The sequence below is a fragment of the Monodon monoceros genome, unplaced genomic scaffold, assembly GCF_005190385.1.
Source record: "Monodon monoceros isolate NGI ecotype Baffin Bay Population unplaced genomic scaffold, NGI_Narwhal_1 Super_Scaffold_20, whole genome shotgun sequence".
Classification (NCBI taxonomy): domain Eukaryota; kingdom Metazoa; phylum Chordata; class Mammalia; order Artiodactyla; family Monodontidae; genus Monodon; species Monodon monoceros.
The window spans coordinates 116,630,835-116,656,541 of NW_021703777.1; the positions used below are offsets into that span (position 1 = coordinate 116,630,835).

Genomic DNA, 25,707 nt, shown 5'->3' on the forward strand with positions numbered 1-25,707 from the left:
CAAAATATCTCCACATGTTACCAAATGTATCCTGAGTGGCAAAATGGCAAAAGCACTGTACAGAAGAGTGCTTCTGGAACCATCTGTAGTGAAAGACTGTGTTTTTCTCAATGTGCTGCTGACTGATGCTTTTCTAAAATATATTTAAAATGAATTACTAAAAAAAAAAATGGTCGTGCATTTAGATGTGCAGCAAAGTCAGAATGCTATAAAAGTTCTAAACACTTCCTCACAATTTTCATACTTATTTCATCACAGATCAGAAACAAAGAGTCTGTGGGCTGGTATTGTTTTTTCAGCCATACTTTGAATAGCACTGGTCTAGAATAAAAATGTCTGATCACAGGGTGTCCATGGTTCAGTTTCATCATCATCTAGGTGAACAAATTCTAAAATATAGTTACACCTAAACCTTGAATTAAATATCATTTTAATATTACATATAAAAACTCCAAGTTTTATGGCTGGGAGGTAGGGAGGTTATAAATGGAGGAAGAATGAATACTTGTTTGAACCTGGGTGAGGGTACATGGAGATTCATTATCCTATTCTCTCTGCTTCTGTAGGTTTGAAATTTTTTTAATAAAAAGTAAAAAGATTTTTTAAAAATTGCTTTGTTATTATTTTTTTGCTTTCATGTTATTTTAAAACTTAAAACATCACCATTCTGCTTGAAAGATCCTGTCTTGTTTTTAGAGGGGCCCTTTTTGGTATCAGGAAGATGGCCTTGGTAAAAATTAAGCCATCTCAGATGTCAGAAGCACTGTCTCAGAAATGGCTTCTCAGAGGTGACCCGGTGCTCCTGGGACTGGCCCTGCTGTAAGCCCCGAGGTGCGGCCTGGCCAGCAGCAGAGTCCCGAAACCCAGCTCCTCTCTCCCAGCCCAGCACGCCCAGCTTGTTCACTCAAATGTGCCTCCAGAGAAGAGGGTGTCTTGTGTAACTGGGTTAGCATCTGACCTCACGTGGGACTCCACATGACAGATCCTCTGAGAGGAAAAGAAAGCTCTAGGCAGCGTCGTGCAGTGGCCCTGACCGCTGACCAGGGCTCAGCCTTGACGTGTGCTTCTCAGTGTGGCAGAGACTGTGAAGCCCATGCTGAAATTTCCAGATTTTTCCTAGGAGCCAACTAATTCTCTTGGTAACGTTGGCTTTGTGACCAAAAGACAGCAACCTGTTTCTGTAAAGCATCCACTTGGCAACAGAATTACGGGTGGCATTTAGAGGAGGGTCTGTGAGGGTGGCCCCACGGGCTGCTGTTACAGCCCAGTGGACAGATCTGCGGCCCACAGGACGGCAGGCCATATATCTGACAGCTCCCCCTAATGGCCCCATTTCTGAAAGTGCACGTGCCACCAGCTGCACACCATCCAAAGGCACTGAGTTTCCCTCTGACGAGCAGCCTCGCCTAGAAAACTTCTTTTACAGATGTTTATAGCTTTTGTGGCTTTTTATTCACCGTCTTATTTTTATAGCTGGTGTGATCTTTCAACATATGACAAAACATACCCAAGGCCTAGTAAACAACGCACCTAAAAATTCTAACTCTTAGGGAAGCCTACAGAAAGCTAGGAGAAAATTTAGAGCAGGTTTCTACACAAGACATCCATAACTGGTCTTGCATTGTAGCTACTGGAAAACACACATTGTAGAAACTAGGAAAATGTACTGCACAATTCACATTCAGAAAACTAAAAGTAAGCCCAGTAAATAGAATATAATTTTTAAATTTAAGGGATGTATACAGACTTTAAATAGAAACAAGGAAGCACTCAGTCACTTGTTAGTTAATCCACTCTTGAGGCCCAAAGAATAATGTGTGTAAGTGGCATGGCTGGAAGAAAGTCCTATCACTGAGAGCACAGAGGTGATAGAAGAGCTTGTCTGGCATAAACCAAGCAAAGAATTGCCCAAACTAGCTCAAAAACCTTGTTTTCTTGCGGCCACAGGAGTGACACAAACTGGTCCATTTGGAACAGTCAGATAAACCAACCTAACTAAAATTTTCCTCATACTTTCACTCTCCTAAGCTCTAGCCCAGTGGATTTCATACCTGCCGGCACATTCAAATGACCTGGGAATCTTTTTAAAAATATTGATGATAGGTCCCACCCCACAGAGACTGATTTATCTGGTCTAGGTGTGGCCAGGCATTGGTGTTTCTTAAAAGCTCCCAAGGTGCTTCTTCTAATGTACAACCAGAACAGATCAGTAAGAACTTAAGATCTGGTCCACCATCCTCTCAAGTAATAACTGCAATAGTAATAATTACGACAACAGCAGCAATAACTTCTATCTCCCCTTCTCTTACTATTACTTATGCTTTACCACCAGGGCACTCTGGTGCATGTTTACAGACTGCCTACTTCATGGCTGGCAAAGTGCTAGGAACTTTTAAGGATTTTTTTCCCCCATTTAATTGTTAAGCAATGCTGCAAATTGGTATGGTTATTCTCACTTAGCAGACGAAGAAACATTAATTTAAAAATATTTCCAAGGTTTATACAATCAGGTAGAGAGGGCAGAACTCAAAATAAGGCACTCGTACTCCAGGGCTGGGGTCTGTGGTGACCTACGGCTTCCTCCCCATGCACACCCCTCCCTTGGTCAAGCACTCTGGAACAGGTGACTCCAGAGCCCAGCCAAGAGAGGGAACCTTGATCAGGCTCAGCCTTGGCCCCCAAACCTGCCTGCGCATGGAATCACCTGGGGAGCTTCAAAAACTGCTCATGCCGGTGACCCATCCCCCAGAGTGTGACTGCACTGCTCTGGGGTGTGGCCTGGGATTCTCCAGGAGATTCTAATATGCAGACCCGTTTAGAAACTGCTAGGCTAAGCCAATGATGGAAACTCCATTTCTTCTGCAGTGATGGGTTTAGACTGGAGCACATGACATGTCTGTGGTTACTGAAGAGAAAGTAAGTCCACAGGGCATTCGGGAAAAGGCCTCCTCTGCCTGGTGAGGCCGACCACGTACAGAGGTGATGCCCGAGCAGCTGCCGAGGAGCTGACTGAGGACCGCAGGAGAGATGAAAGGACCTGGGCCACGGAAGACCCTGTTGAGCCACTGCATAACCAACCCCAGGCTGGCCCTACCTCTGAAAGTCTTGTTATGGGACTTAATAAATACCACAGTTTAAGCCCTTTTAAGTTAGGCTTTCGGTTATGTAGCGTGAAAGCATTCTGCTTTCTACATCTTTCCGACCATCACGTCGTATTCCGGCAGCTCTATTCTAGTGGCAGAGAGTATGTCTAGCTCAGACTGAAGCATAACACTATATAACTATATAATAATGAACAAGGAACTCGAAGTCAGTGGCTGGCTATTAAAAATGATACTGTTCAACACAGTCTAAGAACCCCCAGCTCTAAAAATGGAAGTGAGTGTTCTTTTAGACAGCAGTGTTTTTCTTATGCACATGAAGGGAGCTCAAAAGGAGCTGAAAATATATTTGCTGATAAGAATTCTGAGAACAATATGAGATCTGTGCATTGTAAGAATCTTTAGAAGAAAAGGAATGCTGGTTAAGTGAAAGAGTGTTATTGTTTAAGTTATCTAAAGGGAAACTCTTTCTCTGCATAATAACTGTTTAGCTTTTTTCCCCTCAAAAATCATGTAAAAGAAGACTAATCGTATGAACAGGAAAATTTTATAATAAGGAAAAACTTATGTTCACCATCTTAAAAATTATAAAGTAAACTTTAAGATTATATGCAAATTATAATGCAAAAATAAAGGAAAGAAATAGAAGGGAAATAAATATGATAAAAAATATAGGGGATATATATACATACATACACACACACAGACAAGACATAAATACAATGTCCAAGGCAAAAATGCTGAGTTTTAAATAACAATCCAAATGAAAGCCAATTATGAGAAACAAATTGTCAGTTATGAGAGCACAGGCTGGTAATTCAACTGCCTTACTCGTTTGTCACATATTGTCTTCAACATTTTTGTTTGTTTGTATCTTTGTATCCCAAAAATTTGCTACAGAAAATCAAAGTAAGTCTTACAAGTCTAAGACAGCCTAATTCTGTTTTTGCATGTTCCAGGGATCTCTCTTTACCAATGTTCCTAAGAAATGTAGAGTCTCAGACATAGTAATCCACCACCAAAGGCAAATTTAGGAAGAAAAATATTCACCACTTCCTCTCAAAAGGTCCTTTCCTACATCTGAACTAGTATTTTAAGCTTACAAACCAATTAATTTAAATGTTTCAAGCTCTATTTACAAGTGAGCTGACAGCAATCAAGACAATTCCCATGATTAGATGATGATGTAATTGAGGGTGAATTTATCAGCAAAAGTCCCCATGCATATTGAGCAAGACATTGTGTTAGAAACTGTGGGAAACACAACAAGGTTTAAAATGCGGTCTTTATCCTCAAGAAGATTCCAACAGGTCGGCAAAGCAAAGATAGGGCAGATGGAGTAGACGGAGTTGAGGTGTACTTGTCCATCAACCTGAGCTTTTGTGGCTACACAACTTGAAATATGGTATTCAGCACATACCAAATATCCCTGTCGATTTAGGGGGCATAACATAGGGGTACAGAGAATGATGTGAATGAGAACTCAATACAGTCACAGACTACATTTAAGAGGCAGATCCAATCAGTCCACGGAGAATTGATTTAATTCAACTTGCCTACTTCCAAAAATAACAAGCATGCTTTCTGATATATGTGATGGTGGCAAGTGTCATCCATCTTGAATAAAAACCATAAAGTTTATTCAGAGGTCTCTAGAAGAAAGGAATTACATAAATGCAGAGCCTTAGAAAAAGGTATCTAATTCTAAAGGAATAACATACTTATCCCATTACACAATTTTGAAAATAATAAGAACACAGCAGAAAGGTGCTATCACACATGCAACTAATTCACCCATTTCAATAGCCAACAGAGCAGTCATTTCAGCCAAGTTCATGTCAGCGGGTGAAACAAACCCAGCAAGGAGTGGGCAGAAGTCAGAGGAAATCATATCATCAATAGAAATTACATCTCTGAATCAACACACTGCACAGATGGCAAGGAGCTAGTAGCATAAACCTGCCCCTTTCAAACCTCAAAGATGCTGGAAAAAACAGCCTGGCTATTTGCACAGGTGAGAATTCCATAGTTGTCCTGGCAGAGATCTTGCTATATCTGAATGTGCTCAAGTCATAAAATGTTTTGACAAAAAGTAGGTCAGCCTAAAATGTTAAAAAAGGAAGAAATTCATAAAATTAGCATCTCCACTCTTCACCCTTTTCATCTGATATAGTTTTGTTCAGTGAGTAAATTTGAGCTCAATCTTCTTTTACAAATGGGTGAGGGTTTTTTGGGGAAAACTTTTTGTCATCTCTGGTGCTACTACACAGACTCTAGCAGGCTGATGTATACTTCATAGCTTCTGCAAAATACCATCCCTACCCCTAAAAATAATAACCTACAGTCATCAACAGTAGCGAGTAACAAATCTGATTCTGCTTTTTTTTGGTAGTAGTGGTGAACTTTGTAACTAATAGTAGCTTCTGATTGTTTTAGGTTCAATATGTTCCTTGTGAAGAGACTTCTCAATAATCTCAAGAACCGTGACTAGTATGACCAACTGTCCCCATTTATCCTTGATTAGCCTGGTTTTAGCCCTAAAAGTCCCACATTCCAGGAAACCCCTCACTGTGGGGCAAAGAGCAAGATAATGCCAAGTTGGTTTCTCTATTAACCAGCACCACCTGCATTTAGGAATAACAGCCCATTGTAATGTCCCACTTATACACCATCTAGGCAACTATATGCATCGTCCCTGTACATTCGCTCAGCCATCACTTGAGAGAGCAACAGACTAAATAAGGAAAGAGACTGCTAACACAAGCCCTGCCTAACTCCCCCTCATCCTCTCTCCTGTTCTCTCATCCCATGTATAAAGAGCCACAGTCTACACTCTCATTGGCAGGATGAACTCAGCTACCAGGAAAAGTACTGATGACCCCCACCAAGAAGAGTGGCTTCCATCCCAGCGGGCATAAGTTAAGGGTACTGGAGGCACAAGGACGAAGAAAAGCAGTACTTCAGGATGAAGTGCCAAGTTTTTGCTCTGGCCAAACAAAATGCTCTTCCCTCAAGAAGGTGGTTTTTGTTTTATTGTTTTGTTAAAGGAAGAACATTTTGACAGAGATGAACTGTTACTCAGAAATTGTCCAAATCATTCTCTCCGAATATATTAGGTAAAAGAAAAGACTTAATTGAGGCCATTTCCTTGTTTTTACTAAATTCCAAGACACAAGGAACCTGATGGAATCACAGATCTCAATTCTGAGCCATTCTTTTGCATATTGATCTTGTTTTACCGATTTAATTCTTTACATTTACCTCTTGATTTAGAGATACCAGTCCCTTCAGAATATACTGACATGTAAGAAGAGAATTGCCAGTCTAATTTCTTAGAAATTTGTTCTCTCTCTTTTAGTGCGGTGGCAATGGTTTTTCTACAGTAGCCAGGTATTGTCTAAGTCAAATCAACATAAATAACACACTTGGCAGAAGAGTCAGTTAACGTAATTCTTAGTTTGCACAGAAAGGACCTAGGCCACAATGAGGTCCACATGCTCAGGGAGAGTTCAGTGAGTACATGTGTTTCTTTCCTATCAAATAAAGTACACAACCAATCTCCAAAGACCTCTTTTCAGAAAGGGATGAAAACATACACTGGTCATCCCAAGACACAAAAATGAGGTTGGGGATGGGTAGTAGAGTAGATCCCTGGGGCTCTAAGCTCCGTATTGCATAAGAAGGAACAGATATCTCAGCTCTGAAAACGACAGATGTTGGAGAACTCACTTATGTCCTGCCAATGGGGAAATATAAACAGAATTTAATATTTAAAAAATTCAAAATTCAGGCATTCAGTCATATATTACTTGGTGATAAACTGTCCCGCATGTTGAAGACTGTAGCGTAGATGGAATGTCATTTTTTTGGCAATGACTTGGTACACTGCTTGCATGTCTAAAAACACACGTTAATTTTAGTTCCTTCACTTCTGTTGCCTCTACAAAGCCAAATATACACATATAAGATCCAAAGCAGTCAGGCACATCCATTCTAGCAAAATGTTCATTTTAACTTATACTGGCACAGTGAACCAAATATGTTCCTTCACTGAATACAAGGAGTAGCTGCAACAGCAAACTACATGCATAAGAAAGGTATATGTATATGTGTATAGATACATGATATGTATACATATAGACATGATGTATATGGTAATAACAAAAGTTTGAGTTAAGTGGAATTCAAATTAATACACTGTAATGCTTACTGAGACTAGTCCTGGGAAAACCTCTAGAATTTCCCCCACTGATGTGCTGAGTTTTGGGGCTGGGATCCAGCCTGCCTCTGGTATGAATACTCTGGGATATTTGAGACCTGGGTCAAGTCCAGTACCATAGGCTTTAGGGCTCAGCGGCCAGGCACTCAGAAAGCCTCAAGGGCAGTGCTAAAGCTTAAGAAGGTTCTCAAATGTCTTCACTTTTTGCTGAGGCAGAAAGTACTTTATACTCTGAAAGTACCACTGAGGAACCTCAGACCATCGGTTTTCCATCATTATAATGATCAGTCCTCGGACGAGTGGTTTATGTCACTCACAACTTGCCCTAGCTCAGCCACTGACCCTGGAGTCAAAGGTTTCGGATCTGATTACCAGTCCCCAAAGCCTCTTGCCCATTCCTCCTGCTTCATGATTTCCAGAACACCAAATCTCAAATCAGTAATCTACACTACGCATCTGTTACAATCCAGCATCAGGGCCACAGGCAATCAGCACCACCATCATCACTATAAATCAGAGTTCTACAGAAGAAAGCTTAGGAACACAATCCATTTGTCTGATATGTCTTTACAATCTTATACTATAAACATTAATATATAAATAACATTTAGTGACAAAATTGTACTTGAGAAACTTCTCTCAATTCTGGTTCCTGTTATTTCTATTTACAATCTTGAGCATATAATTATAGAGGAACCTAAATTGAAAAAATATGATATATTTTTAGATATCTTATAGATTTCTAAAATTATAAATACCCTATGTTTATTTTTATGTATTTATAAAATTATAAAAATTATGTGTAATTTATATTTTTATGGATAAGTTATATATTATACAATTATGTAATTATATATTTATATCACATGTAATGTTAAATATAAATATTCTTTCTGATTCTGTTTCCATACAATAATGATTTCAGAGAACACTGAGTTACATTTAATAATGTCCAAATATTCATAAAAATGAAACAGACCAATTGGCTTTTTTCTTTGAGTTAATGCCTGCTTTCATTTTGCAAGGACATGATATCATAGAACTTGGTAGAGTCACTTCTTTTGTACAAATTCCTCTTTCACTTTCTCACCAAGCAAGATCCACCACCACGTACATACTCTGCTCAGTGTTGCATTACAGGCATGGCATTAACCTTTTAATATTTGTACTTAAATACTTCCTAGAAGAACTGAGGTCACAAGAAAGGGAAGCACCCACATTAGACAGATTTCCCATAACAAGGAGATCAACTAAATAGAAGACAGACACAAGAAATAAGATTTGACTGGAAAATAGCCAAATCTGTGACAAAAAACTAATTTACAATTGAGAACAGAACTAAAAATGAGATGAGAATTGAAGGGAAAGAATGGAATTTTACATGTTTAAATTAATGTTAAAATGTTCGATAAAAAAATGTTAAAGTAGCACATCCAAATAGTCCTCAAAAGCAGTGGAGCAAAAGCCCACCTAGAAGCTATGCATCTAGGACCCCACAAGGAGGTGATTTTCTCGCTCATGAACCATGATTTATACAGAGCATAAGGACTCAGTCTTGGGAAAGTGAAAAAGGAGATAGCCAGAGCCTCAATGTTTCTCAGGATAAGCAGGTTTTCACTTGAACATAAATATGATCTGGGTTAGTCAAATTGTAAATGATGTGTTCTTAGAACCACTAACTGCCTCTTTTAGAGTGAAAAACATCAAAGAACAAAGCTTCTTTTAGGGAGAAAAAGGGAACATCCACATGATAATTTAAACTGAATCAAAAACAATAGACTTCTATCCTAAATACTGAAATCAAAGCATTTAAAAAATATTCATAACCTCCTGGAGATGAAAGCAGCACAACTGACCAGCCTGACGGGTCCTCCAAAGCCATAGTTCACATGTCCTGACCGCTGATCTTGTTATCAACTTGCTGTGTGACCTTGTGAGTCGTTCTTGGCTGAGATGTATCTTCCTGGAAAAATATTATACCTAAAATAGCCATCTTCAAAGATCTGAAAGGTTCTGACATTGAAAATGCTGTTTTAGTTTCCAATGATGCAGAGAAACTGCAACATGAGGGATTTACATAAGACGTGAGGAGTAAATCTCCCTACACTGAAATTTCACTTATTTAAATGGATTACGAGGCACGTGAAATATCTCTCCCTGGTGGCTTTCAAAATATTAACAATATTTTCTTGAAAATAGTTTACAATGCAAGTGAAGGGAAAACGCCTATAGAGGTCATACTGGTACTGTTGAATAATTTTCTATGAGGGGTACCTTTGTGACAGTCTTCGTGGAGCACTCTCCAGCAAGACACTATAGCATGAATCCTGGGGACCTTGCAAGGGGGGCTGGGAGGGGAGGAGTCCAGTGGACTTAGGAGCAGCCATGAGTTTTTTCTGAACTGGAGAAGTCAACACCACCATTCTTAGAATTTTTGTAAAAGACTGGTTCATGGAATATGGAACATAATCCTTTAGAACATCTTGGTAGCTATATACGTAGTAATAAAGAATAAGGTCTTTAGCAATAAAGAGATCTGAGTTCCAATCTTCATGCTGCCCACTATTAGTCGTATGACTCTGGACGAGCTACCTAATCTCTCAAGCCTCACTTCCCACATTTGTAACATGAGATACTATACCTATTTCATAGGATTTTGCTTATCATAATGCTTAGCCCATAATAGGAATTCAATGAGGGTATTTTATATATTATATCAACCTGCTTTCTTCCATGTATTACCAAAATATGCTTATGAATAATGTAATTCAAAATTGAAAAAGGCACACAAACCATGACAATATAAATGAGGTGATTTTATAAAGAAAGGAAATTATGTACGAGCCTCAATATGGCATTGTTCTTGAACTCCATTAACGGGACCTTCATATAAATAGACAGTCCTTTATTTCAAGATTCTTATGATACTTTAGTAATTAAAACTCCCTGAATAGAGTGCAAGATGAATATAAAATTCTCTTTCACAGAGAAAACAGTATAGAAATATATTACTTTTCTAAAACTAATGGCCTCATTTCTTTTAAAAATTAATTGTATACTGTCTATCCTAAAAACAAAGAAAAATTCTCTTTACACATTTCTGACAGTATGTACTTTCCTTTAACTCCTGAAGTATGTTATTGAAGTCTAAAGATAATATAGTGGTGGCAAAGCAGCCATCAGCTTAAATGCTAAATATTTATAGAGTTTTATTTTAGCTAAATCTGCAAACTGCTCTACATACACCCCTTGTTGATATACCGAGTTCATGAAGGAGTTCAGCAGACATCCCTGAAACAACTGCATTATTATTACAGCGATGACATTCTCTGACAGCACTCTGCCCCAGCCCAGCCCTCCCAGGCACAGTTCAGGAGGATCCAGGAGCCCTTAGCCAATGTGTCGGGTTTCCACCGTGGGTGCCAGGGGAGAGGAAGAGACAGTTGGACTAAAACGCCACTGACTTAAAGCCCCATGACTTACACTTATGATTAGCTGACACGTAATGATCAGTTCAACAAGTATCTAATGAGTTCCTACTATTTAGAAAGTTTCCCTTTTTACAGAAAAGATATATAAACACCAATAAGGATAAGTAGAAAATTAAAAGACATACAGTTACGTTGCTGAATTACTGAATGAATAAATGAACGGAGTGCTAAGGAAAAAAGAAGAAAAGGAAAACTATGACATGAAAGTGAAAAAGCCTGATTTAATATAGTATAATTAACGTATCAGTAAAGTACGTCCATGGCAGGGGTGGCAGGGAAGGCTGTGGAGAAACTGATGCCTGATCAGGAGTTTTAAGGAGAGCTAAGATCTCCACAGGAAGCGGGGAGAGGCCAGAGGACAGGATTATTTTATTTGTACCCTCAAGAAATATTGAAGCCGATGCAGAAAAACATGGTGAGCTGAGGGAGGAGGACATGCTCTCAATACTGTGTGTCTGTGTACTCAAGGAAAGTGGGACTGGACAAAGGGCAGGGGGCGCCATGGCCAGGAGGGCACAGGGCACCTCAGGCCAGTCTGGGTGCCAGTCTGTAGGCAATGAGGAGCCACTGTCGATTTGTTTTCATTTTTGTTTTCTTTAGTAACTGAGACACATCGAAGTTGACCTTTGTAAGTATTACTGTGGCAGCCAATCATGGGATGAATTAGACCAAGATTTCCTAAATAGTGTTTTGTAGAACACAACCCTCCGTGAGATGTAACACACACACACACACACACACACACACACACACACACACACACACACTCATTGACTCTGCTCAAATTACCTTGGTAAATGCTAGGTTAAACAAACAATACATGAAATATCTTTATCGCTGGACTTTCCAACCTGTAGTATGCTTATAGGTCATGGAACTCCAAGGGGAAGATAGGACATGTGATTTCTCCCTGAAATGCTAAATCTCTTCCTCTCCTGGAGCTCTGGTGTCACCTCTTTTCCCCTGGTTCTCCTTCAGCCTCTCTGGTTGCTCCTTCTTGGTTTCCTTTCGGAGGATCTTCTGTTGCTCTGCCTTTTTTTTTTTCATTCCATGGAGTCTTCGTGAGTGAGCTTTCTAGTCCTGCAGACTAAACTCTCACCGATGTTTCTCCTGACACCTTTCCTTGCCTGTACCCTTCTCCCCTGGTGAAGCAGGTACTCCTCCTCTGTGTGTTTATAACACCCTTGGAATACTTCTCTCACAGGGCTTCTTATGCTCTAGCTGATCATCTTTTCCCCCAGAATACTTAAGAGCTAACCCTTTTTCTTAACCCTTCCTTGAATATACAGCACATAACTTAAAAGGGCAACTGAGACTAAATGTATGCTCTTCTAAATCTTAAGAGTTACAATATGAAACATACCACATCTGTCAAAAATTTCTTACTTAATTAGAAGTTCTCTATGCAACAACTGTTTGAAGTCATTGTTAAGAAAAGTTAAATAGAAACTGTCATAGAGTGCTCTAAGATAAATTCTTTTGTTTTCAATTTTTAAGACATTATGTGAGATAATCAAGAAAGGCCATATGTCATCGTAAGTCTTTGCAACTTAAAACGCAGGGATCTGATTTTATTCCTACTGTTCAGGATAACAGCATTATAAATCAGTTAACCAAATATTCCATAAATAATCCCTTCAGGGCTTCCCTGGTGGCTCAGTGGTTAAGAACCCGCCTGCCAATGCAGGGGACACGGGTTCGAGCCCTGATCTGGGAAGATCCCACATGCCATGGAGCAACTAAGCCCGTGCGCCACAACTACTGAGCCTGTGCTCTAGAGCCCGCGAGCCACAACTACTGAGTCCACGTGCCACAACTACTGAAGCCCTCGTGCCTAGAGCCTGTGCTCCGCCACTGCAAGAGAAGCCACTGCAGTGAGAAGCCCGCGCACTGCAACGAAGAGTAGCCCCCGCCTGCTGCAACTAGAGAAAGCCCGTGCGCAGCAACAAAGACCCAACACAGCTAAAGATAAAAACAAATAAATAAATTTATAAAAAAAATAATAATCCCTTCAAATGAAATTCTGCCTGAGTTTTACATTACCCATAAGCTCAAATGATAATGAACTCAAAGCCTCACCAATACCTCAGTTAAAATATCATGTTGATCCTAGCTGTGTTAATAGTCCCTCAGGGTTGGTTATGTGACAGATGGGGGAAAAAAGGCACTCATGTGATATATGTATTTGTGTTACTTTACCCTACTGGAGGAGAAAAGAGTGGATCACTTAAAATGCTGAAAACAGCTCTCCTGTCAGGTTTGGAGGGGGGGGGGATGGGTGGTAGAGTCATTTGATTTTAGGCAGATGTTTTACTCCTTACTCTAAAGCAGTGGGAAAAAAGGAAGACCAAACGTAGACTCGAAAAAGGTCACTGGAAAAGGCTTTTACTGTTTCTCCAGGGATGGCTTGCCTGGAAGCACCCCCTGTCCCTGCCCAAAACTCCCTGGGCAAAGTAGTCAAAAGGGATCAGCAGGCTAAGCGGAGTCCCAGGAACCATGACCATGGAACAGAGACCTCGAACATTTAAGACCAAGGGCACCTGACAGTCAGGGAAGGGCTGGTACTGGCTGGTAATCAGCTATAAACAAAGTACTTAGACGGGCCTGAAAAAGCCAAAACTCCGAGGCCCTGACCTTTCAGGACTTCTCAACAGCCCTGAGGGTAAATTCTAGATACTTCCATCGAGCATCCAGAGAACCTTCATCATCTGTCCTCTGCTCACGCTGGAAGCCTCTTTGATGACACCCTCTCTATACACCACGATCCATCACGTGAAAGGACCTGAAACTCCTAGGCACCTTGTACTAGACAGTCAACCATGTTATCCCGGGGACCTGGTACAGTCCTGGCACATAGTAGGCTTAATAAAGAGTTGCAGAATAAATGAAGTATCCTGTATCCTCGGCTCTAAAAGGGACAATCTTTAGATCAACTGGCACAACCTCAAAGCCTTGGCACAGTGATATACTATAGAGAGCGGTAAAGTGATTTCTCATTAATAGTAAAGTACTACAGTTTACAAGTGATCTACTTCCTTTTCTACAAATGAGATGAATTTTAATGTCATCCCCTAACAATGTGATCATTCGTGTCCATACCAGATGCTGTCTTCAGTGAGCAAATAAGCAGCAGGGGCTCAGGCTGGAGCCTGAAGCACTGTACGCAGCCCACACTATGGCCTGAGGTGCACAGCCCACCTGAGCTTCCCCTGCCAGGTGTGTCAGGGCAGATAAAAAGGGTGGGAATGGCTCCATCATAGGACCACAGACCTCCAGCTTCCCTCTTCGGCAGACAGACCTCTCAGAATAAAGTCTTTAAAGCCAGACGACAAGAACAGTCCAAGAAGGCAGGCAGGGCAAAGTGGGCCCAGTATACACACAAACAAGGTACGTCAAGCACAGAGCAAAACGTATACAGGGGCCCATTCCTGCCTAGACAGAGAGAACTGGCTTTTACTCACTGTAATGTGAGCAAACGTGGAGATGCACATGTAACAGAAGAAAACCAACACAATGAAGGAGGACTGCCGTGAGGCAGGAAAGCGCCACACCAAAGACGCCAGGATCTCAGGGCCAGGCTTAGTGCCTGCTTACACACTTGGGACCCAGTATTTCCCTCCCCACCACTTTGCACACTTAATTTTATTTATTACTTAAGATAACGTTTTTAGCCTTCATCTTTCCTGATGGACACAGACAGGGCCGGTGACACAGCGGTTTCTGGCACACGATGGACACATCACAAATGCCTGCTGAAGACACTCTTGTCTTCTCGGACCTTCTGAGTATGAGAAGGCGTTGCAGGTTAAGTAAGAATTACTCTTAGTACGATAAACAGACTTCAAGCTCCACTGAGGGCAGGGACAACGTCTAATCTGTTTATTGCTATAGTCTCAGTTTACAGCATGCTGTAGTCACTTAGTAAATATTTGTCGAGTAAATGAATGAATGAATTCATATATATTATTTACCTGTATATTTTCTGAGTTAATTTGGTAAATTTAATATAGTTTACTATTGATATAATTTAACTGTATTCATTCAAAAAATCCGATAACCCACTAGGTGTCAGGCACACACAGATGCTGAGGAAAAAGAGGTGTAAGATTCCTGTCCACATGAAAGTGAAGGTCTAGAAAGGAGAAGCATATAAACAAATTATAACAGTCAAGTTGTTAAACTCAAAAACAGAGGTTTGTGTATTTTAAACAGCTGCAATCAGAAAGTAGCCAAATCAAACATAAAGTCCTAAACAGGAAATGACGCAAGTAACAGTCTACTCATGATCATTACCTCTGAACAGAGACCACCCCTAATCGAGTTTGCCAGACCCCAGCCCCAAAGGCAAGAATTACACACCAAAGGCCCTGAAACAGGGATCATTCCTGCTTGTAATACGGATAGATAACCTAGTTTTAGACTCTTTGGCTGTCCATTTACCTTTCTAAAAAGTATGGAAGAGAAAATGTTATAATGGCAATGGGTCTCATCACTTCAGCCATCCCACTGCCACACCAATTATAAGGCCTATTAACTGAGAAGAAACCTCTTAATTTAGCTCACTTATACACATTTCAGGGTTACATAAGCAAACTTGCCACCAGACTTTGGATCTATGAATTAAATAGCACATAAGTATCATGAGAGCCTTACAGTTCATGTTTCTAGGTCTCTCAAATCCTTTTTCAGAACAGTGTATGCCTTTCTGAACAACTGTATCATTTTTTAAACTGAATTTTAAGAATTATATTTTTCCAATTACAAAACATGGCTCCCATTGCCAAATGATGATATTGTGATACAACAGCTAACCTCTGCAAGTGCTCATTTTAACACTTTGTCCAGAAATGTCAATGACCTTAAAATATAGAAGCATATTTCACAATTAAAATTGTACTTATTCAGCAATATGTAATATTTAGCCCTCGCCAGTTATCTACTGCTGCATAATAAGCCACCTCAAAACTTAAGGGACCCGAAACAAGCTATTATTTCTTATGGTTTTATGGACTGACGGGGGGGTATTTTTTTTGTGGGAGTGACTGGGTTTGAAGTTGCGGTCAGTTGGGTGCGGCTGAAGTCACCTAGGTTTCCAAAATGGCTTACTCACATGGCTGGCAGTTCCTGTCGGCTGTTTGCGGAGCGCCCTTCTGTGGCGTCTCCACGTGACCTCGGGTCCTCACAGCATGGTGGTTGGTTCCAAGAGATGTAGGCAAAAACTGCAAGGTTTCTTACCACCTAGTCTCAGAAGTCCTAGAATATCACCTCTGCTGCATTCTATTCGTCAAGCAAGTCATTGTGGCCAACCCAGATTCAAAGGAAGGGAAGTTAGGCTCTACCTGTCGATGTAAAGAGCAGCACATGTATATGGGGAGGGAAGAAACTGAGGATAACCGTCTCGGGGGCTACCTTACCACACCATTATTCCAACTAATGCACATTATGCTTTAGATGGATAGTCCCAGCTTTTTTTTTTCCTTCTAAAAATCAAGTTAGGCACAAAAACACTCAATGAAAATGTAAGCACTATTAAAAAAAACTCTGCAGAAAAATCACACTTGATGCCTAGGTCCAGTTCAATTCCACACATCAGTGGAACTCTACTCTTATAACCCTAAATACAGTGAAACAGGATTTCATTCCACATAAGACTTTTGTCTATTTTCCTATAGGATAATGTACCCACCCAATAAATTTGCCAAGCGTATGAGATCCAACTTATTTTAAGTTTTCACCTCTTACTCTCAAAACCTAGGGAAATTCAGGGAACCGCTCCTCAGATCCTAGAATGCCTGGACCCGAAGTCCTACTTCTAGGACCATCATTTGGCATGCCGAAACAGTATTCCTAACCAAGAAGCTGAAAACGTTCTTTGCTGGTGATTTTAAGAGAGCTGACTAGCTCAAGAGCAGAGCTGCACAGAGAGTAAGAAGGGGAGGCACTCTGCCAAGGGAGTTGATGGCCATCAGGAAGAATTTCCACAGAGAAAAAGGGGAAAGAAAGGGCGAAAAGGACGATGTCAGTCCCTGGAAAGAAAGTTATTTTTCAAATGGTCTGATTTTCCCTTTTACAGAGAAAAGGGAGCTTACTGAGATAGAATAAGCATGTTCCATTTCATGCAGGTATGTTTTCTGAGCCAAAGAAAATACAATGGTATCTTAAAGCCATTTATCTTAAACAATTCATTTGCAGGCCATACAAAATCCCCCAAGCAATATGTGGGTTCTAAAAACAATAAAAGATTTATTAATTCCAAAACAAAATTAAAGATGTTTTCAAATAATGGCAATGCGCCAGATCCTCTTGTCCCTACATCACAAAAGCTGATGAAGTTTAGAAAAACAAAAATTTTTTAAATTCAGTTCTCTCTAAAATTGTAATAAACTTAAAAATTATTGAATTTTTAAAAATCTCTTCCTCTTACCTCGATATAAAAACAGAAATAGCTGAGCATGTTCTTCACATACTTAGCCTGCACAAGTGTGAACCGGCAACACCTTCCTCTCCTCCACTTGCTCTCTCTCTACATTGACTGACTACCTACTCTTCCTGTCTGTGGGAACTCCCCATCCCCCAAAGCACCCCTTCTAGGATCTCAGGTTCAGCCCCCTCCCTACTTTTCACCACCTACGTGTACTACACGCCCAGACTTTGTCAAGACTCTTTCAAAGCTGTCTCTCATACAAGTTCCCTACTTTCAAATCCCAAGGCTGCCTGGTGTGGGTGCTCTGTCTCGTTCAGCCGCTTCCGGCATGCCTGCCTCGGGGCCCCCGCCTCCAGTCCTGCCTCAATTCACTCTCAAGGATGACTTCAGAGCAACCTTTCCAAAAGAGAGCCGACGATGTGACCCACCCCTCAAAGTAAGACACACCACTCAAAACAAGATATGTTTCCAGGATTCAGACCAACTCCTTGGTCCTAGCCTGTCTCAGCTGCAGTCAGACTTCAACGTGCATCCTCGGACTTGGTCCCAGGGGACAGGCCACCCTAACTGGGTCTGTACGTACTGCTCTCACTTTGTCCATGTGGTTACATGTGCCCAGCATACCCTCCTCTACCGTCCTCAGAGCTCAGCTCAAATGCCACCCTCTCTCTCCAGCATTTCTGGAATCAACTCGCCTACCCGCTACCTGATTCAGCAGACTTGCTTCTGCATCTGTCGCCTAAGTTTTTTAGGCATGCCTCATAATGTGTTCATGAGGATTCCAAGCTGGCTCTCTTCCTTAAAAGACCTCGTTCTGTTCTTAACCAAGGCTACCTTGAGAATTCTATCCCATGCTCCTGGAGCTAGGGAGCTCCTTCTTGCCTCTTCTTCCCCTTGACATCCGCTGCTCAATCCCCCTCCTCCAACATCTTCACCCATAAGAAATTAACGCTCTTCTTTTTCCTTCAACATCAAGCTTACATTGCTCTCACATGATTCACCAGCTGGATGCTATGGTCTGAATTTTTGCATACTTTACCAGTTGCTACAACGCGGTACCACCCCAAAGCCTCCAGATAAATCCAAAACTGCCTGATGTCCAAGACACCCACTCCAGTCTGGCCTTGGAGACCCAGGCTCTCACTACAAGGTGTTTAAAGAAAGTGCAACGTGCACACATTTATAAACCCGCCGAACATCTGAGCTGCCTAAGGATCAGGGACAGGAAGTTTCACGAAAGAAAATTAACAAAATATAAAATGACATAAGAGACTGGCCATTACTCTTAACCACTGGCAATTAATTCCATTTTAATATTTTTAATAACTAATCTGGTTGTTCCTACAAACAAGGCTGGAGACTCAGCTGTGATCCTAGAACCCTGAAACCTGTGTAAGCCAATTGGGTGTTTTAACTGGTGTTCCAAAGGCAAGGTTTCTGGAATAACTTTCTAATTGGTCCAGGTGTTTTCCATGTTGAACATCAAAAGTGATTAAACGAGACATGAAGCTTTCTGTGGTAAAAGGTTACAAAAAACAATTTCTTTGAACTTAATGTTTACAAAACGGATACTTATGAGCACTTATGTTAACTCACTGACAGCCAGTGTTTTGGCTCAATGTGTCTTAACAATATAAACCTGAGGTCCATGATTTTCAGGTGATCTATAGTTCCTAAGTATAATGTACTAAAATGGACTTGAGATATTACACATAAAGAGTTAAGAAATGACATTTATACCTCAGATATAGTTTAGGGTGGTCAAGAAGACCTTTTAGACAAAAGACAACAGAGATGGGGTGGGGGGCGGTGGTCCTGGAACTATGTCTGGAGCATCTCCAAGCCTAAAAGTCCCGGGAAAATTAATATTATCACTGAGGCTGTTTTATAAGTCTTGGTTGAAGCCACAGTGTCCAAACTAAGACAACTGTCCAACTCCACCCTAAAGGGGCCCTACTCCTTCCCCAAAGCTGTCTCCTTCATCACCCAAGCAAGAAGGTGGATGAGGAGAGAACCTAGAGAGAGAGATAAGGAACTGCTCACAAGGCCAACACCCTCACTGAAGCTCACCAAGCCTACCCCCTACCCCACTCAGGTCTAGTGCTGAGTAACAAGCACCAGCTGACAGACAAAGGCAAAGACCACTTCTGTGGCAAAGACATGCAGGGTCTGCTAAAACCTGATGATGGAGCAGAACTACTGTGGAATCCCCTGGCCCTCCAGGCCTCCCACTAAGATCATGGAAATGGCAGACCACCGGGGGAGGCGATGAAAGCCTACGGTAACTATAGCAACAACATAACCCAAAGCCAGCGTAACTACTTACTGGATCAGCTCAACCTCTCGTATTAAGGGCCTGGCAGAAGAAGAGGTGTGCCTACTACCAGGCATAAACAGTATTTACCTCAGTCTATACTATTCTTTCACGTGCAATAATAGGCACTCAATCAAAATTCTGTGTGACACACAAAAAGCAAACCCTCCCCCAACCCGTTACCAAGAGACAGAATAGAGGACACAACGAGACTGGAAGATGGCCCAGATGGTGGAACCACCTGAGAATTTAAATAACTGTAATTAATATTGTCGAAGAATCCAGTGATAAGGTGAACAACGTGCATGAACAAATGGGCAACTGCAACACAGACATGGAAGCTATTTTTAAAAAGCCAAATGGAAATATTAGAAATGAAAAACATGATGATATCAAAGATGAAATCCTTCAATGTGCAGACTGAGCACAGTAGAGGAAAGAATCAGTGAAACTGAAAACACTCCAAGAGAAATTAGAAATTAGAAACACAAAGATACAAAGAGACAAACAGAACAGAACTACCAAGAGCTATGGGACTATATCAAACATCCCAACGTATGTAACTGGCACCTTATTAGAAAAAGAGAAATAGAAAGGGACCAAAGAAATATTTGGGGAAAAAAGCTGAGAAGTTTCCCAAATTTAGTAATAATAAACCAGAAATATAAGCAGGATGAATGAAGAAGGACATATCTAGTACATCAGAGTCTAAGTGCTGGAAACCAAAAATAAAGAGAATATACTGTAGGAAATGAATAAATTACCTGCCCTCGCCTTGAGTCCTTGCCTCTCCGTGAAAGACTAATGACTGTTTAGCCTTTGAGCAAAATTTAGATTTTAGCAAAATCTTCTCCCACGCTTGGGGCCCTTGCTGGACCCAATAAATAATCTCCAAAGTGAAGGACTTTGTGTTCCTTCCCTAAGGCGTCTGTGCGGTTTCACAGAATGCAAATCGGGGGGGCTGGCGTGGCGTGCAATTTTGTGTTCTCACCAAAACTTCTCAAAGACTCAACCTGCTGAATGATACAGTTGTTGTAATGGAATTAAAAGCTTTTGATATAAGAACAAAAAAAAATGTCTGGAGTTAGAGCTATCTAAATACTAAATGTAAGGTGAATAAAAGATTGAAACTGAAAAGTGTTACAATCCAAACGTAATGTTATCTTTTGAATTGAGTCTTACAAACCCAAATAATATTGGAAAAATATAAGCTTTCAGAGACTGTTCCTCTACAATGCTTTTTAAAAAGTCTCTTTTGGTTCTTGATGTTAACTTGACTGCATTAGCTAATAACCTTAACTAGCTTTTGAAAAGTTGCTGATATGCTAAGAACATCTGTAATGCTTAGGAAACAGGATTTCAAAATGATGCAGTCTGTAGAAATAATGAGTGAAAAAGAAAAATTTTAAAAGGTTTGAAGCAAAATCCCAAAGGCCTCTTTGTACCTCTTTACCCTCTTCCTTTGCTAGTACTCTCTACTAATTGTATGGGATTCTGTCTAAAATCTTGGGGCTTCTAGTCGAGGCCTTCTCTGGTGTTCCCTTAGTCACAGGCTGGGATTTGTTTTCTTTTTGTGAAGTCAGTGCCTGAGAGCTGCTAAAAAGATACCAACAGCACCTGGACACCCTGAGGCATTCCGGGATCCTGGACTCAAGTCAAGGCCCAAATATTCAAAGGAACATGAGACTCTTAAATAAATTTTAAATGAACTTCTGGGTTCATTACTGCAGTTTGCTTAGTTTGAAAATATACAGGAAAGTATATCAGAGTCAGTGGAATGAGAAACTATTTAATTGAATTAATTGAATAAAAGGCATTGTAGTGTGTGCATAGTAGGTGAGGGGTTGGTCTCTGAAGCCAGACTACCTGGGTTCCAATCTCGACTCTGCTACTCACTTGCTTGTGCCTCAGTTTCTCATTTTTAAAGAAGAGATCATAATAATACCTACCTCGCAGAGGCTTAAGTGAATTGTTAAATGCATTAATGAATTGTTGTGAGGCTTACATGAAGTAATAAGTGTGAACTTCTAGAATACTGTACCTGGCATGTGATTAGTGGCCTTTGTATTTAACTATTAGTATTATTCTCATTAATAAACTTTATGTTAAAACAAAGTAAAAGCCAAAACAGGTGAATTGGAAATATCATATCACCCTTTCTTGAGAAAACACAAAAGGTAATTTTTTTCTCTGCAGTAATTTGAACAGTCTCTTCTGAGGTATAATTATAGAGTACCAGATTTTGGTTAACCTCATGAGTTTTGATAAGAGAAACCAGGGCTCCTTTGCCTGTTGGTTGATATCTTCAAAACACATTACTGGCACTACTGTGACAACTGCACACACATAAAACAACCTCCTAAACTAAACTAACTTAAACCTCTTTAATAGGGCTCGCTGTGAAATAAATATTTTGAGTATGTACATTTAAGTCACGTTGTGAACAGTAACATTTGTCTAATCCTTTATGGTCTATGAAGGAATTTTATATTTAGCCATTACTCCAGTTCCTAATATCCATATACTATGAATATGACATTTTATATCATATGAGAAACGCAATGTAGACTTGCTCTAATGAGCACAGAAGCCTCCTCTCTCCTCCACCACAAAGAGGAGTATTTTCTTAACAGGACCTCAGAGGTTATCTTTTACGGCCTACAGAACTGAAGTGGAAAGCTAGCATATTATTACACTGGAAAGGTATTATTATTATGTGTTTTCTCTCAAGTTTCATTTTACAGCTCAGGTAAAAAGCGAAATCCAGGAGAAGCCTAAATTAGAATTGCTCTTAAGGGGATTAGGCATGTCTCTTAAAATCTGAAAAAATATGGCATTTACATACAGACCATAAGGACTTTTAAAAGACCAAGCTGAACAGAGCTGTGTGAAAGTTAATGCAGTGAAAAGATGGGACAGAGCAAAGTCAAGAAGAGCTGTTTAAAAACAACATCAAATTTTCAAGTGGAAAGTTCACGTAAAGTATCTAATTGTGTCCTAAACTGAACAGTGAGCTAAGAAATGTAGCTGCATGGAAGGTGAGCCGCTCATTTATTTTTATAGCATGTGAGGCAGATGCTTGAGTCTGAAAAAGCCATAAGTAACAGAATGACAAGAGTCCAGTGAGAGGTGCTGACAGCAGAGGCACAAAGGGCATCCTCGGAAAAAAAGAATGAAAGACAGCACCGGGCACGCCCTGTAGAGCAAGAAGCTGTCCTTCCTTGTTTGCCACCTCCCATGATAATTCAAATTATTTTCAATGTCTTTCTTGCAAGTATACTTGCTCATATGCATTAATTAATGGTCACATGCTGACAGGCGCACCTCTGTTCAAGAAGTGCTGGCATCTGCATTACTGGCAAATACTCTGCAGACAGCAGCCTTGTATTTTTCAGTATTAAAATGCTACATTCTATTTACTTGGCAGTGTGTCATTTATAACTCCTATTACTCCTAAAAACTGGTTCACAATTCAAAGAATGGGGATGCTTTCGGAGTTTCAATTTCTGTTTCTTTCATTGTTGTGTCTAAAAAAATTATTCCCAAATGTTCATCATAAATATAAATGTATGATTTTGGATATACCACCTTTCTTTTCTCAGGTAAAGTTAAAACTTTTTAAAATAAGTATGGATTTTATAATAAATATTAATGAGAGAGAATATAATCTTACCCTGGTGTGAGTACGAATGTGCATCTTCAGCCCGTCATTTTTACTGAATCCCTTTTCACAGTAAGGGCATTGATAGGGACGCTCACCTACAAGACAAAGGAAAGCTTCCCGTCAGAAAAATCGAAAGCAGCAAAGCAGGCATGTACCATCACTCCTCCCGCACCAGATCCTGGCCACCACAAACTCTCCTGCACTGCCAAGAAAAGGCTCAGGCACAGCAGGGCCAACACGTGGGGCAGCTCAGGGTGGTGGACGAGGCTTTCCCTCCTGCGGAGAGGCTGTGAGCCCAGAGCAATTCCAGCACTCAGAAACAAGCAACATTCAGGCTCACTCCATTTTTCTTTTAATATTTGAGCCCAAATTAAATCTAATTTTAAGAACCTGTTAAAAAGATTTCGTATCAGTCAATTTGTTCTGTCACTATACTGCACATTATAGGGATCACTGTTTCACTGATACTCTGTTTTTTAAAAAAGATTTCAGAGGCTAAAGGCTCTTTGGTGGGGCTAATGGCAGACTCCCAGAGGGCTCATGCCAAGGAGTACGTCCCAGAACTTCTGCTGCCAGTGTCCTTGTCCCTGCGGTGAGCCACAGCCATCCCCTGCCTCTGCAGGAGGCCTGACAACACTAGCAGATCACCACGGAGCTCCGAGAAGAGTTCCCTGTGCTATACACCATGTGGCTGACAGGGTCTTGGTGCTCCAGCCGGGTGTCAGGCCTGAGCCTCTGAGGTGGGAGAGCCGAGTTCAGGACACTGGTCCGCCAGAGACCTCCCAGATCCACGTAATATAGAACGGTGAAAGCTCTCCCAGAGATCTCCATCTCAATGCTAACAGCCAGCTCCACTCAACGACCAGTAAGCTACAGTGCTGGATACCCTATGCCAAACAACTAGCAAGACAAGAACACAACACCACCCATTAGCAGAGAGGCTGCCTAAAATCATAATAAGGTCACAGACACCCCAAAACACATCGCCGGACGTGGTTCTGCCCACCAGAAAGACAAGATCCAGCCTCATCCTCCAGAACACAGGCACCAGTCCCCTCCACCAGGAAGCCTCCACAGCCCACTGAACCAACCTTACCCACTGGAGGCAGACACCAAAAACAATGGGAACTATGAACCTGCAGCCTGCAAAAAGGAGACCCCAAACACAGTAAGTTAAGCAAAATTAGAAGACAGAGAAACACACAGCAGATGAAGGAGCAAGGTAAAAACCCACCAGACCAAACAAATGAAGAGGAAATAGGCAGTCTACCTGAAAAAGAATTCAGAGTAATGATACTAAAGATGATTCGAAATCTTGGAAACAGAATGGAGAAAATACAAGAAACGTTTAACAAGGACCTAGAAGAACTAAAGAGAAAACAAACAAAGATGAACAACACAATAAATGAAATTAAAAACTCTCTTGAAGGAATCAATAGCAGAATGACTGAGGCAGAAGAATGGATAAGTGACCTGGAAGATAAAATAGTGAAAATAACTATCGCAGAGCAGAATAAGAAAAAAGAATGAAAATAACTGAGGACAGTCTCAGAGACCTCTGGGACAACATTAAATGCACCAACATTTGAATTATAGGGGTCCCAGAAGAAGAAGAGGACAAAAAAAGGAACTGAGAAAATATTTGAAGAGATTATAGTTGAAAACTTCACTATTATGGGAAACGAAATAGTCAATCAAGTCTAGGAAGCATAGAGAGTCCCATACAGGATAAATCCAAAGAGAAACACGCCAAGACATACATTAATCAAACGATCAAAAATTAAATACAAAGAAAAAATATTACAAGCAGCAAGGGAAAAGAAACAACTAATATACAAGGGAATCCCCATTAGGTTAGAGCTGATCTTTGAGGAAAAACTCTGCAAGTCAGGAGGAAGTGGTAGGACATATTTAAAGTGATGAAAGGAGAAAACCTACAACCAACATTACTCTACCCAGCAAGGATCTCATTCAGATCCGACGGAGAAATTAAAACCATTACAGACAAGCAAAAGCAATGAGAATTCAGCACCACCAGACCAGCTTTACACCAAATGCTAAAGGAACTACTCTAAGTGGGAAACACAAGAGAAGGAAAAGACCTACAATAACAAACCCAAAACAATTAAGAAAATGGTAATAGGAACATACGTATTGATAACTACCTTAAATGTAAATGGATTAAATGTTCCAACCAAAAGACACAGACTAGCTGAATGGATACAGAAACAAGACCTGTATATATGCTGTCTATAGGAGACCCGCTTCAACCTAGGGACACATACAGACAGAAAGTGAGGGGATGAAAAAAGATACTCTATGCAAATGGAAATCAAAAGAAAGCTGGAGCAGCAATTCTCATATTAGACAAAACAGACTTTAAAATAAAGACTATTACAAGAGACAAAGAAGGACACTACATAATGGTCAACAGATCAATCCAAGAAGAAGATATAACAACTGTAAATATTTATGAACCCAACATAGGAGCACC

The 25,707-nt window shown here is 40.6% G+C and overlaps 1 protein-coding gene across 1 annotated transcript in view; it reads right to left on the reverse strand.

Moving 5' to 3' along the window:
- Positions 1-25,707, reverse strand: part of PRDM5 (PR/SET domain 5) — a 211,136-nt gene that overhangs the window by 23,347 nt on the left and 162,082 nt on the right. Inside the window, exon 13 of the mRNA XM_029234546.1 lies at positions 23,223-23,308. Coding sequence (XP_029090379.1) covers positions 23,223-23,308 — 86 coding nt within the window. The remainder of the gene's footprint in view (positions 1-23,222; positions 23,309-25,707) is intronic.